The sequence below is a fragment of the Martes martes genome, assembly GCF_963455335.1.
Source record: "Martes martes genome assembly, chromosome: 7".
In the NCBI taxonomy this organism is placed as follows: domain Eukaryota; kingdom Metazoa; phylum Chordata; class Mammalia; order Carnivora; family Mustelidae; genus Martes; species Martes martes.
Genome location: NC_137894.1, coordinates 96,961,978 through 96,977,593, shown reverse-complemented (window position 1 = coordinate 96,977,593; position 15,616 = coordinate 96,961,978). Strand labels below are relative to the sequence as shown.

Below are 15,616 nucleotides of genomic sequence, written 5' to 3'. Positions count from 1 at the left end.
CTGCCCCTCCGATTTCCCCCAACTCCCTTCTCCTCTCCATCTCCCAGTGTCCTCCGTGTTAACTAAATGGTTTATATGAGAGTTCTTTATATATTCTAGATGTGAATCCTTTGTCAGATATGTAGTTTGCAAGTATTTTCTCCCAGTTTGTTAGTTGTCTTCTTATCCTCTTAACAAGATCTTTTGCAGAACAAAATTTTTAATTTTGATGAAGTGCAGTTTATCAAATTTTTTTATATGGATCATGTTTTTGGTGTCTTCTACTTCACTTAGCGCTAGGTCCCAAAGGTTTTCTCCTAAAAGTTTTTTTTTAATTTAATTTAATTTATTTTATTTTTTAAAAAATTTTTATTTATTTATTTGACAGGCAGAGATCACAAGTAGGCAGAGAGGCAGGCAGAGAGAGAAGAGGAAGCCTGCTCCCCGCCGAGCAGAGAGCCTGAGGCGGGGCTGGATCCCAGGACCCTGAGACCATGACCCAAGCCGAAGGCAGAGTCTTCAATCCACTGAGCCACCCAGGCACCCTCTCCTAAAAGTTTTATGGTCAATATTTGATGATATAAAATGTTTATTGTAAATTTTTAAAAATTAGAGTACTGGTGGTTCCTCGCTGGCTCAGTTGGTAGAGCATGTGACTCTTACTCTGAGTCGTGAGTTCAAGATCCACTTTGAGCATGGAGCCAGTTAAAATTAAAAGACAAGAACAACAAAAAACAAAAATAATTTAAAAAATCAGAATGATGGTTTCGTGGGCATGTTTTATAGGAGCCTTTTAGAAATAACATATTAAAATATTTACAGATAATGTTTTGGATTTGCATCAAAATAATTTAATTTAGGAAGAGCTGAAATAGGTGGGGTGTAGAAAAGGCAAGATTGGCCCTATTCCTGTCAGACTAGATTTTTGGGCCCATGAGGTAGGTGCTAAAGGTAGACTTCTCTGCTCCTCATTGCTGAATTAGATAGACTATACATGCCCTTCCTAATTTTTTTCTTTTAAAGATTTTATTAGAAAGCCTGCACTCACAAGCAGTGGGAGGAGTACAAGAGGGGGAAGGAGAGAGAACCCTCAAGCAGACTCCCTGCTAAGCACGGGGCTCAATCCCTGGACCCTGAGATCACAACCTGAGCTGAAACCAAGAGTGGGATGCTTAACAGACTGAGCCACCCAGGTGCCCCTGCACTTGACTTTCAAATGAGTAGATGGTAGAGCAGAGTTTGATGCTAACAGAGAGTAATGGACCTTGGACTCTGGGATCATGACCTGAGTCATGAAGGCAGTGGCTTAGCCAACTGAGCCACCCAGGTGCCCCTGTGCCTCTAATTCTTAAAGGCTTTTTCTGTTAAGAAGCCAATAGCATAAGGCCCAAGAAATATTTGATTTTCATGGTTACAAATTCATAGTTTAATTGTTCACTGATGATGAAAATTATGCACATGAAGTTTTACAAGATCTACAATAAACATGCATTACTTTAAAGGTGACTTTCTCTTAAAGCTCATTTGATGTAGTCATTATCGGTGGTGGAATTGTGGGCCTTGCCTCTGCCAGAGCACTCATCCTGCGACATCCAGCACTTTCCATTGGTGTTCTGGAAAAGGAGAAAGATTTAGGTATGTATGATATCATTGTGGCTCTTTGGGTTTAACCTGCTCATTTTTTCAGTCCTGCATCTTTCATGTTGAGTGTTGATGTTAGTACCCTAATTAGGGTTCTCCATAAAGCAGAGCCTGGGACTAGAACTTGAGCATAGGTGATTTATTTGAGAGGCTGTTTAGGAGGCAGGACTGAGGGGGTGTGGAGAGTAAACCGGGAAGGAGGAAAAGCCACAGGAGGGTACGTTATCAAGGTTGCTGTTGTGAGCTTGATTCCTCTGGGACCTCTGAGGAGCTACATGAACATTTCCAAGTATTGTGCTCATTTATTCATCAGCTAGTGTTTCTACTGGCTGAGTATTAACCCTAGAGATGTTGAGGCATAGTCCTCTCTCCCCTCACCCCTCCACCTGTTAGGAATGGGCATGCAGAATGCCTAGAGTTATGGGGGCCCTTGGAGTGGTTTGCTGGTGGTGAGAGGTGGGTTTGTGCACCAGAGTTGTAATTGAAGTCAAAGTTGGGCTGGGAGGATGTGGCATGGACACCAGGGATGGCTACTAGAGGAAATTACCCATGCCCTACCTGTGAGAACAAACTCCAAATGTTCAATAATGTGGTCTCTAATAGCTTCATCTATGTTTGTTCCTGCTCTTTGCAGGTTTTGTATGCATTGTGTAGTTTCTCTTACCCTGTTTCTCTTGTCCGGTAGCTGTTCACCAGACTGGACATAACAGTGGTGTCATACATAGTGGAATTTATTATAAACCTGAATCTCTGAAAGCTAAATTGTGTGTACAAGGTGCAGCCCTCATCTATGAGTATTGTAACCAAAAGGGAATTTCCTACAAGCAATGTGGCAAGGTAAGGCATTTTACTAGGGCCCTGACTTAAAACTAGCGTTTTCTTAGTGATGTTTATTGTTGAGTAAAAACAAACAAACAAACAATGGCTTTTCTTTCTTTTTGCAATTTTCAAAATCTAATATTAGGAAATAACTAGAAAAGGTGGTATGACTAACTCCATGTTATTTTAAAAAAAAGTAATAGGCTTATTGACATATAACTTATATACCATCTAATTCATCCTTTTATTAAAGTGTTCAGTTTGATTTTTAGTATATTCATAAAATTGTGCAGTTATCACCACTATCTAATTTTAGAACATATTCATGACCTCATAAAGAAACCCTGTGCTTATTAACAGTTATTCCCAATACCTCTCACTTCCTATTTCTACCTTCTTCCAGCTCCTGCCAACCAAATATACTTTCACTTTCTGTGGATTTGCCTGTTTTGGATATTTCCTATAAATAGAATCCTACAATATGTTGTCTTTTGTGACTGACTTCTTCTACTTAGCATAATATTCTCAAGGTTCATTCATCCTCCGGCATGAATCAGTATTTTGTTCCTTTTTATAGTCCATTGTGTAGGTATACCACATTTTGTTTACCTCTTTATCAGTTGACAGACATTTGGGTTGTTTTCACATTTGACTATTATGAATCATGCCGCTATGGATGTTTATGTACTAGTTTTTATGTGGGCTTATGTTTTCATTTCTCTCAGGTACATACCTAGAAATGAAATTCCTGGGTCATTTGGTAACTCCCATTTTAACATTTTGAAGAACTGCCAAGCTGTTTTTCAAAGTTCTGCAGTATTTTATTATTATTATATTTTAAAGATTTTATTCATTTATTTGACAGAGATCACAAGTAGACAGAGAGGCAGGCAGAGAGAGATAGAGGGGGAAGCAGGCTGCCCGCTGAGCAGAGAGCCAGATGCAGGGCTCGATTCCAGGACCCTGAGATCATAACCTGAGCTGAAGGCAGAGGCTCAACCCATTGAGCCACCCAGTCGCCCTGAGTTCTGCACTATTTTAAATTGCCCCCAGCAGCTAGTGAGGATTCCAGTATCTCTACATCCTTGTCAACACCTGTTATTGTCGGTCTCTTATTTTAGCCATCCTTAGTGGATGTGAAGTGGTATGTCAATGTGGTTTTGATTTGCATTTCCCTAGTAGTTAATGGTGTTGAGCATCTTTTCATATGCTTATTGGCCACTTATTTATGTTCTTTGGAAAAATGTCTATTCAGTTCTTTTGCCCATTTAAATATTGGATTATTTATCTCTATTCTTTTTTTTTTTTAAAGATTTTATTTATTTATTAGAGAGAGAGAGAGTGCACAGGCAGACAGACACAGGCAGAGGCAGAGGGAGAAGCAGGCTCCCTGCCGAGCAGAGAGCCGGATGTGGGACTCGATCCCAGTACGCTGGAATCATGACCTGAGCCGAAGGCAGTTGCCCAACCAACTGAGCCACCCAGGCGTCCCTATTTATCTCTATTCTTGAGTTGTAGGTGTTTATATATATCCTAGATACAGCCCCTTATCAGCTATGTGATATTTACTAAAACACTCCTAGAATATTAAGATATTTTATGTATAAACTAAAATAGTAATAATAGTAATATTAATATTTTAAATAATGCTAAATATTTTTTCCTATAGATTTTCTTTTTTACTTTCTTGGTAATATATTTTAAAGCACAGAAACTTGTAATTTTGATGAAGTTCAGTTATCACTTTTTTCTTTTGTTGCTTAAAGTTTTAGTGTTGTATCTCAGAAATCATTGCCTAACCTGGTACAGTATTGGGGTAGATCAAAGATTGAAGAGTAGACTTTGGCAGGATTCTAGGCTGGGTTTACTCTGATTCAGAGCTAAAGTTGCAATGGCTGAATGAGAAGAACTAAAGAGAAGATGAGCCATTGTATGATTTTTATATTATATATATAATATACATATATATGTACATATTACATGTATATATATGTATGTGCATATATGTGTATATATACATGTATGTGTGTGTGTGTGTGTGTGTATTTTAATAATTTATTCCTAAATGTGCAACAGGATCCAAGAGGACACTTTATTCCAGCTATAGGTGGCAACAGATATGACAGGTAATCTAGATGTGTAAATAGGAATTTCGGAATTAAGGATCACCATTGCCTTAGGTACAAGGAGCAACTTATTTTCTGCCAAATTTCTTAATCCCAACTGTGGTCAGAAGGTCCTTTCCTGTGGCTTTCACTTTTAGCCCCTTGAGTGTCTTCTCTTTTTGTTCCTGCTTAAATGCCTTATCTTCCTAGTTCATTTTTTTGGCCTGCTTCTTTGGCTATTTCAGAAGGTTACCACCTTCATAGCTGGTCTACTATTTCTTCCCCAGACCCTGCCATCAGAAGCAGGGCCCCCCCCCACCCCCTGCACCTGTACTTCTAGTATATGATCAGTTTTAAATTGATTTTGGTATATGGTGTGAGGAAGGGGCTCAACTTCATTCTTTTACAGTTGTCTCGACACCATTTGCTGAAAAAACTATTCTTTCTATATTTTTTTGGCAACTTTATCAAAAGTGAGTTGAGGGTGTCTGGGTGGCATAGTCGGTTAGGTGTCTGACTCTTGGTTTCAGTTCAGGTGGTGATCCGGGGTCCTGAGATGGAGCCCTGCATCAGACTCCATGCTTAGTGAGGAGTCTAGTTGAGTCTCCTTCTCCCTCTGCTCCCCCCCTCCCGACCATGCTCGCTTGCGTGCTCTCTCTCTCTCTCTCTCAAATAAATAAATAAATAAATAAATAAATAAATAAATCTTTTTTTAAAGAGTTAGTTAAGCATAAATGTAGGAGGGTATGTTTAAGATTCTCAATTCCATTTCATTGATGTATATCTATCCTTATGCCAATACCATAGTATCTTGATTACTGTGGCTGTTTATTATATTTTGAAATCAGGAATTGTGAGTCCTCCAGCTTTGTCTTTTATTCAAGATTGTTTTGGCTGTTCTGGGTCCCTTGCTTTTCCACGTGAATTTCAGGGTTGGTTAGTCAGTTTCTTAAAAACAACAACAGAAACAGCTGAAAGTCTGATAGAGATTATGTTGAATCTATAGATCAGTTTGGGGGGTATTGCCATCTTAATATTAAATCTTGCAAACCATGAGCATGGAAATGTCTTCCCATTTTTTTAGATCTTAATTTCTTTTGACAGTGTTTTGTTTTTCAGTGTATAGGTCTTGCAATTTTTTGTTAAACTTATTCCTTGATATTTTATTCTTTTTTTTTTAAGATTTTATTTATTTATTTGACACACAGAAAGAGATCACAAGCAGGCAGAGTGACAGGCAGAGAGAGAGAGGGAGAAGCAGGCTCCCCGCTGAGCAGAGAGTCCAACATGGGCCTCGATCCCAGGACCCTGAGATCATGACCTGAGCCGAAGGCAGAGGCTTAACCCACTGAGCCACCCAGGTGCCCCTTGATATTTTATTCTTTTTGATGCTTTTGTGCGGGGGATTTTCTCTGAAGTTCATTTTGGATTATTCATTGGTAATGTATAGAATATGATTGATTTGTATGTATTTCCTCTTGCAACCTTGCTAAATTCATTATAATAGTTGTGTGTGTGTGTGTGTGTGTGTGTGTGTGTGTGTGTGTGTATAGATTCCTTAGGATTTTTTGTATGCAGGAATATGTCATCTGCAAATAGGATAGTTTTTCAATTTGGATGCCTTTTGTATATTTTTTTCTTGCCTAATTTTCCCAGGTAGAATCATAAATACAGTGTTAAATAGAAGTAGTAAAAATGAACATCCTTGTTGCTGATCTTAGTGAGAAAGCATTCAATCTTTCACTATTAAGTGTGATGCTAGCTGTAGGCTTTTTTTTTTTTATAGATACCCTTTGTCAAATTGAGGAAGTTCCTTTCTATTGCGAGTTTAAGGGTTTTTTCATTTCATTTCATTCCCCCCAAGATTTTTATTTTTAAATAATCTTTACCCCCCGCATGAAGCTTGAACTCACAACCCGTGTCTAGAGTCACATGTTCTACCAACTGAGCCAACCAGCTGCCCCAAGTTTGTAACGTGTTTTTTATCATGAAAGGGTATGCCTTTTCTGCATCTATTGAGGCAATCGTGTTTTTATATTCTATTAATATGGTATATTATATCAATTGACTTTTGGATGTTAAATTGATTTGGCATTCCTGCAATAAATACCACTTGGTTGCAGTGTCAATCTTTTTTATATGTTGCACACTTAGTTTACTAGTATTGTGTTCAGGATTTTTGCATCAATATTCATATTGGATATTGGTCTGCAGTTTTATTTTCTTTTGATATCTGTGTTTGGTTTGGATATCAGGCTAATACTGGCCTCATAGAATTAGGAAGTATTCCCTCTTCTTCAGTTCTTTGAAAGGGTTTATGTGGAATTGGAGCTAATTTTTCTTTAAACATATGACAGTATTCACAGGTAATGAAAGCCCTTGAGCTTGAGCTTTTCTTTGTGGGAAGGTTTAAAGTTACTAATCCAGTTTCTTTACTTGTTATAGGCCTATTCAGATTTTCTTTTTCTTCTTGAGTCAGTTTCAGAAGTTTGTGTTTTTTCATGAACTTTGCCATTTCATATAGATTATCTAATTTGTTGCTATATAGTGTTATTCATATTTCCTTGTAAGTCTTCTTCATGTAGTTTTTTTTGTTTTGTTTTTAAGATTTTATTTATTTATTTGACAGACAGAGATCACAAGCAGGCAGAGAGGCAGGCAGAGAGAGAGAGGAGGAAGCAGGCTCCCTGCTGAGCGGAAAGCCCAGTGCGGGGCTCTGTCTCAGTACCCTGAGATCATGACCCAAGCTGAAGGCAGAGGCTTTAACCCACTGAGGCACCCAGGTGCCCCATTCTTCATGTAGTTTTTTTTTTGTTGTTGTTGTTTTTTTTTATTTTTTTTATTTATTTTTTTTTTTAAAGATTTTATTTATTTATTTGACAGACAGATCACAAGTAGGCAGAGAGGCAGGCAGAGAGAGAAGGGAGGAAGCAGACTCCCTGCTGAGCAGAGAGCCCGATGCGGGGCTCGATCCCAGGACGCCGGGATCATGACCTGAGCCGAAGGCAGCGGCTTTAACCCACTGAGCCACCCAGGCGCCCCTCTTCATGTAGTTTTTAAGAATAAAAGTTTCTTGTGGCTATTAAAGGTGCTATGAAGATTTTTTAAATAATGTGGAATAATGGTCCCAACATAGTGTTAAGTGAAAAGAACAAGATATAAAATTGTATTTATACTTTTTATATTGAATTATAAGGATTCTTTTTATATATTCTGGATATTAGACAATATCAGCTATGTGATTTATGAATATTTTAACCCATTCCTTGTGTTGTCTTTTCACTTTCTTGATAGTGTCCCTTGATTTCACTTCTATTTTTAAGGTTAATTATTTGTTGATTTAAATAACATTTATACCTTGATTAAAAGTATTATCTTATAAAATTCTGGTGACTTCTTGCTATGAAGTAACAATTTGTAAATTCTGATGTACCCGTGAATTCTAATGTACCTGTGAATCATCTGTGCCTTTCTTTGCCAGTAGCTGTTAAGGAAGAAACTACCTCAGACAGATAGTTTGCCCAGAAATAAATAGAAAAAGAATCCTGAGTAAAGTTGATTGATTTACTGTTTTTTTTCTTCTGCAGTAGAATGGATTAGTAAATATTTTATAATATACTTTATTCCAGGAAATAAAATGGATAGTTTTCTGTTAGTGATATCCCATTATACTAAATACCAGTTTTCTGATAAATTGGTATTTTATATACTCTTGTAGAAATAAGAAGGCCATTCTTTTTTTTTTTTTTAAGATTTTATTTATTTATTTGACAGGGATCACAAGTAGGCAGAGAGGCAGGCAGAGAGAGAGAGGAGGAAGCAGGCTTCCCGCTGAGCGGAGAGCCTGATGCAGGGCAGGGCTCGATCCCAGGACCTTGGGATCAGATTGACCTGAGCCAAAGGCCGAGGCTTTAACCCACTGAGCCACCCAGGCGCTCCCAAGAAGGCCATGCTTTTTTGTTTGTTTGGTTTGGTTTTGGTTTTTGGTTTTTTTAATTGTAAAGACTATGCCACCTGTGCTACTCTACCCTTTAGATTTGAGGGAGTGATGTTGATAATAGTTGCTGTGGCCAAGATTCATGTAGCAACTGTGATAGCAGAAGTGGAAATTAAGGCTACATCTCACTTTTAAGGAAAATTTGTTTTTATTTTTATTTTTTATTTTTTACTTTTTTTAAGGAAAAATTGTTTTAATGCAGTTTTCTTAAGACAACTTCTTCCTATGGAGGTGGAAATTGAGGTCATGAAAAAAGAGAGAAGTAGAAAAAAATCAAACAAATTTGAATCATGGTAATTTATGATTTTTTATCGACTTTATCTTTTATAGTTAATTATATGTTTAACTCTCCATATTCTTAACTTGGTTTTTTTTTTTTTTGTTTTTGTTTTTAAGCTTATAGTAGCTGTTGAGCAAGAAGAAATCCCCAGACTTCAGGCCCTATATGAGAGAGGCCTGCAGAATGGTGTCCAGGGCCTGAGGCTAATCCAACAGGAGGATATAAAGAAGAAGGAGCCATATTGTAGGGTAAGTGATTCACTAACCCCACATTCATGCTCACAAGGACATTTTCATTTAGGGCTCAGTTGTGTGACGTGGAAGCTGAAGGTGAACTTAAAAGAAGGGATTGCTCTTCTGGGACAGTGAGGTTAACAGCCACAAGGGGGCATTGCTGCAAATTCTGAACACCTGATTTCTTCTTTCCGGGTTAGAAAATACCAAATCTGAAGAACATAAGCAGAGACAAGAGGAGGTCTGAGACCATATGGTATGTTGGGAAAGCATTGAGTGGTGAGGTATGGTTGATTCCCAGGGTGTGTAGGGAGAGATAATAGATGAGCCTGCAAAAGCAGGATTAGGCTTATGTAAAGGACTTAATATTCTCTCTAACTTTGAAGTTAGTAGGCATGAGGAAGCACTGAAAAATTTTGAGAAGGGTGGCTACATTATTCATGAGTGTGAAGGGTAGTTTGTAGAATATCTTGCTTAGAACATGCTATGGGGAGAACAGATCTTTTATTTATGAAAGAAACATGAATAATAATTTAACAGTTACTCAGCATATTGACTTTCTTTGATAGTCTTTCAGAGGCTATCAGTCCTACCCCAGTTCCACTAACTATTCCAATGAATGGCTATTATCTCCTGTTCCTCACCACCATCATTTTTGGGGGGAAGAAGCAGAGGTATGTGTTAACATACCAATTTCAGAAATTCAGTATAAGCAAAATATCATGTAGAGTCACCACAATAAAATGGCTTAATGATTGTTTAAACTTCTTTCTTTCTTTCTTTCTTTCTTTTTTAGAGTAGTGGGGGACGAGGGGGAAGGAGAGAGAGAGAATCTTAAGCAGGTTCCACACCCAGAGTGGGGCCCGACGTGAGGCTTTACCTCATGACCCTGAGATCATGACCTGAGCTGAAACCAACAGTTGGATGCTTCACTGACTGAGCCACCCAGGTGCCCCCACCCCATTTTATTGACAATATACAATAGGTGGACTCTAGGTATATGTCCTAGAGAATGTGACTTTGAACTCACTGCCAGGCAATGCTTATCAAAAGCTTGGTTTATGGGAAATAAAAACAATATTTATGAGTGATATCCTGGGGAATATGTAGACCATTTATTCCTATACGTCTACACTACCCAAGTGGCACACCTGCATTGCAGTGTTTTTCTCTCTCCATCCTACTCTTTGACCCTAGATTACTCCCTCTGAATTATTCTTTGGTTTTATGGCATTAGCCTATGGAGAAGGTCACTGTGACACTGGATTAGGATGAGGTTGAGGACATAGGTTGTCCACTGTGTTATCCAACATCTGTCTCCGAGAACCCTCAGGAGAAATTTTTCTCAGACCTCACTCCTAAGAATAATTATGTTCTTTCTGAGCACAATTGACTTGTTTTTATCTTATGAACATGGAATCATTTAATCGATTGTGTTGTTGTATTTACCGTGGCTGCAAGGAAGCTCGGAGACACACTTGTGTCTCCACTCCTCCCAGATATCTAGGGTCTTAAGCATATATTTGTATTTTTATGTATTTCTCTCTTCATTTCATTATATCTTTCCACTCTCATCTTCTATCTACCTTGATTTTTTGGACTTTTTTTGTTGTATCATAACATAAGAATCATAAATGTATAGTGTGATGAATTTTCATAAAGTGTGACCAGTACCTGGATCAACAGCATAATGTTACCAGCCTCCCAGTATTCTTCTCAAGCCCCTTCCTATCACTACCTTTCCCCTAAGGGTAATCACTCTCCTAGGTTTTATAATTGTATTAAGTGGAATTGTATAGTAGGTGCTCATTTTGTGTCTGAACTTATTTTATTCAGTATTAGTTATGAAATTCATCCATATGTTGCATATAGTTGTAGTTATAAGTTTCATGGCCTTATAATTATATAAAGGTAAAAGTCAGGGTACATTTTTTTTTTCTATATGGATACCCAATTGACCCAGCACCATTTGTCAAAACACCATTGTTTCCCCACTGCACTGCACTGTTACCTTTGTGATATCAGGTGACTGTATGTGTGGGCTCCATGTCTGGACTATTCTATTCCTTTCTCTCCTCTTTCACCACTACCATAATGTCTTGATTATCATAACTTTTTAGTAGGTTTAATAATCTGGTCAAGAAATTCCTTTAATTTTGTTCTTCTTCAACATTACTTGGCTGTTCTTAGATCTTTGTATTTCTGTATATCTTTTAGAATTAATTTGCTAAACCCCACAAGGTAAACTTTTGTGATTTTGATTGAGATTGCATTGAATTTGTAGGTCCATTGGAGACAATTTATATCTTCACAATATTGTATCTTCCAATCCATGAACATAGTAGTCCATTCATTTATCTGTATCTTCTTAATTCATTACAAAAAATGTGTTATAATTTTCAGTGTAGGGGTCTTTCATATCTCTTAGATTCGTTTCTAGGTATTTGATGGTTTTTGATACTCCCATAAATGGTATTGTTACTTAAATTCACTTTCTACTTGTTTCATTTTCTGCTTGTATGTTGTAAATATTTCTACTTGTATATTGCAAACACTAGAAAATTTCATTTTCTAGTTGTATATTGCAAATATATGGAAATATATTTGATTTTTGACCTTTCCTCCATCTTGGATGTTAAATTCACATATTTATTCTAATAGTTCCTATAATTTTGGGGGGGGGATTTTCTGTGTAGTCTTGTTGTCTGCAAATAATAACTTATTTTTTCCTTTCCAATTAATATACATAGCTGGCTCAATGTTTAGTGCTAGTATATTTTGTTTTGTGTTCCTTGTGTGTTTTTAGAAGCTGCCTCAAATCTTTTCTGCAAAAAAGACAAAGTAGAAATAAAGGTTTCCCCCCCTGAAGTTATCTTTAGTTATATCGTCAAAGTTAGGTCAAAATATATGGTTTTCTTTTCTTTTTCTTTCTTTCTTTCTTTTTTTTTTTAATTTTATTTACTTAAGAGAACAAGCAGGTGGAGGGGCAGAGGGAGAGGAAGAGGGTAATAGGCAGTTTTCCTGCTGAGCATGGAGCCTGATGCAGGGCTCGACATGGGGATAGATGCAGGGCTCGATCCGAGGACCCTGAGATCATGACCTGAACTGTCAGATGCTTAACTGACTAAGCCACCCAGGCATCCCAAAATATAGGTCTTCTTTATTAGTATAAAGTTACTAAGAGGCTAATAATACCTATGATTCCGAATAATGTTGAATGAGTTCTTCCTCCAAAGGTCATAGCATCTTCAGTTCTAGCATTCCTTACCTTGGGTCTCAGAATAATCAAAGTGTTTTGCTTGTGGGATACACTAGGCCTTCTATTCCCTATTCTTCTCTCCAGGTATTTCTTGTCTCTCTGACATGGTAAATGAATGACTAATTTTGTAAAAACAAGTCACATTCATTGACTATCTTATTTTGGCTTTCTGTTTCTTTCAGGCTTTGACCAAATGCTACATGGTCTAAGCCAGGGTTGGCAGTGTGGTCGGTGGGCCAAATCCAGCCTGCCACCTGTTTTTTATGGCCTATGAACTAAGGATAGTTTTTACATTCTTAAATGGTTGAAGAAAATTAAAAGAATCATATTTTGTGACACATGAAAATTATATGAAATTGAAATTTCAGTGTCCAAAAATATAGGAATACATGTATTTTTTTGTATTGTCTATGGCTGTTTTGGTACCATAGTCAAACAGTAGTTTGAGATCATAAGTCCCATGTAAACAAAAATATTTAGTGGCTGGCCCTTTACAGAAAAGATTGCCAGCCCCTGGTCTAAACAGCAGGGAACCACTGAAGAATTTGGGCAGGAGAATGGCATGTAAAATGTGCCAATTTAGGGAACTTAATCAAGTTTCTGGTACATAGGATGGAATTGGACTGGACATGGGAAAGAGGGGAGCCTTGAATCAGAGGCCAGAGCCAGCTGGAATAATAATTGTAGTCTGTTGTAGAACTTTGTGAGGGGCTTTAGAGAGAAGAAGAAATGGGAAGAGGAGCCCAGGCTTTATATCATGCTCGACTGTTAAAAACAAACAGAGGGGGGCGCCTGGGTGGTTCAGTGGGTTAAAGCCTCTGTCTTCAGCTCACGTTGTGATCCCAGGGTCCTGGGATTGGGCCCCACATCTGGCTCTCTGCTCGGCGGGGAACCTGCTTCCTCCTCTCTCTGCCTGCCTCTCTGCCTACTTGTGATCTCTATCTGTCAAATAAATAAATAAAATCTTAAAAACAACAACAACATCAAAAAACAAAACAGAGCAGCTTTTCACACATCCTAAGATTGAGTCCAGGTGGTGTTCTTTATTTAGTTATTTATTTATTTGACAGACAGAGATCACAAGTAGGCAGTGAGGCAGACAGAGAGAGGGGGGGAAGCAGGGTCCCTGCCGAGCAGAGAGCCCGATGCGGGGCTCAATCCCAGGACCCTGGGATCATGACCTGAGCAGAAGGCAGAGGCTTAACCCACTGAGCCACCCAGGCGCCCCCCGGATGGTGTTCTGTGTGCCTGACCATGTGGTCTTCACAGGCCTCACAATGAGTAGATGAGTTATGTGTGCGTAGTCAGATTACATGTGTCTTATAAATGAAAGTGACTCAGTTACTTTCCCAAGGTCACATAGCTCCCAAGAGTCCCTGCCCCAAGATCTAATTCAGAACTGGTATTTTTTCTGTTCAGTTCAGCCAACATTTTCGTCTTTCCTGTGTGCCAAAAACTATATTAGGTACTACAGGCATGAAGATGAGTAAGATATGGTGATCAGCCTAAAGAAAGGTAAAGAGTAGCAGAAGATAAAATTCTAATATAGTAAAAAGTACTTTGATAGAGCTAATAATCTGTTTTGTATCAATATAAGGGAAAGCTTTTAGCTTAGTCTACGAGTTTAGGAAAGGCTTCTTGAGGTAAACCTTCACTTGAGAGATGAGTAAGGAGTGTAACTTATAAAGGGGGTACAATCTGCTTTTCTCCAAGGCCTCTGCAGAACTGATCTACTTTATATAATGTTGCATTAACATTATCTGGCACTTTGTATAATGCCACATTATAATTATCTAAGCCTAGATGTATTTAGTGGTGTCCATGTATAGTGGAAAATAGTCTGGTTATTACATAAAGGTCTCTTGAGTGAATTTCTTCCTGGTCCTTCAACCCTAGTGCTATGACCAGGAGTAGGGGGCAAAATTTCTATAGTATAGGTTCATTTCTGTTTTGTTCAGCCTCTCCGGAAAGAAAAAGTTCAGGGCAGCTCTAAAGGGCTTTTTGGATCAGATCTCTTTAGGGAGAAGATTAAATAGCCCTAAGGGGTGCATCTTGGAAATTTTTGTAAACTTTGTCTTTGGAGGATAGCTCTCGACAGTTCTCTCTGGGCAAATCCTGACTGTGCACTCTGACCTTAGCTTTTGTGATCTTTTTGCCTTTTCTTTAACACTATTAGTCAATCACACGTTCATCTGTTCCTCTCTCCTCCTGACTGACTTTCAACTCCCAACTTTCTGTGTCCTACTTGCCTAGTTCATTTCTAGCCACCTGACCTGCAGTAGCCTCAGATTTCAAGCTCTGACCTGCTAACCTGTAGAATGCATGCACAGCCTCCTGGCTGACACCCAGCCTGTCTACTAGCCCCATCCTGGGCCAGGGCGTTGAATTGCTGAGCCACAGTGACTCACTCCACCTTCCCCCAACATATACATATTGTGGGGCACACCAGCATCTCATGAGGTGGAACAAAACCAAGACTTGAAGGAGAAAGGAAGAAGGGAGACCTTTAAGGGAAGGTCTAGAGTGGAGAGAGATCTAGTGTGTTTAAAGACAGCCCTTAGAAGTTCACCATTCAGTAAATGTTTGAGTGCCTTCTGTGTGTCAGACATTGTGCTGGGTAATAGGAAAAATAAGATGAATAAGGAAGTTACTAGGATTCCAAAAAACTGTTGAGATGAAGCACTTTTATAGCATGTTTTTATTTCTCTTTTATCTTATTTGTCATGTAGTTTATGTGAGGTGAGAAGTTTTTGTGACTAAGCTTTTGGTATTACCTGCTGGTTTCCAAGGTTGTTGTATCCCAAATACTATTTACAGTTTGAAGTTGGATTATAACCATTGACTTGTGGATTTGGAGGTGATCAGGCAATGTAAGATCAAATGTCAAAATCTTAAATGTATATCTATTACATCAAGACATAAGGAATGGGGGCATCTGGGTGGATCAGTGGGTTAAAGCCTCTGCCTTCGGCTCAGGTCATGATCTCAGGGTCCTGGGATCGAGCCCCACATCGGGCTTCTGCTCAGCAGGGAGCCTGCTTCCTCCTATCTCTCTGCCTGCCTCACTGCCTACTTGTGATCTCTGTCAATTAAATACATAAAATCTTAAAAAAAAAAAAAGACATAAGGAATGATTTCTGTGTTTGGCAAGTGATCTCATAGTCTGGAAGCAAAAATCAAATTTACCAAATGTTGCCTTCAATTTGTGACAAGGGACTATTGCTTGTTTTGTGAGCCTTTACCCCGAGTGTGATCTGGCCATTTGGAATTAGTGATCAGGGATGGATGGCAAAGCCAAAAGCT

At 38.5% G+C, this 15,616-nt stretch overlaps 1 protein-coding gene across 3 annotated transcripts in view; it reads left to right on the top strand.

The window, feature by feature from the left end:
- The window catches only part of L2HGDH (L-2-hydroxyglutarate dehydrogenase), a 42,903-nt gene that overhangs the window by 3,275 nt on the left and 24,012 nt on the right, over positions 1 to 15,616 (top strand). The window contains exons 2-4 of one of the 3 annotated variants that reach the window (XM_080807900.1): positions 1,499 to 1,614; positions 2,306 to 2,457; positions 8,938 to 9,069. In XM_080807900.1, the coding sequence (XP_080664026.1) occupies positions 1,499 to 1,614; positions 2,306 to 2,457; positions 8,938 to 9,069 (400 nt within the window). Of the gene's footprint in view, positions 1 to 1,498; positions 1,615 to 2,305; positions 2,458 to 8,723; positions 8,835 to 8,937; positions 9,070 to 15,616 lie in introns of those variants that run through there. The other 2 variants (XM_080807901.1, XM_080807902.1) reach the window with 2 other exon arrangements.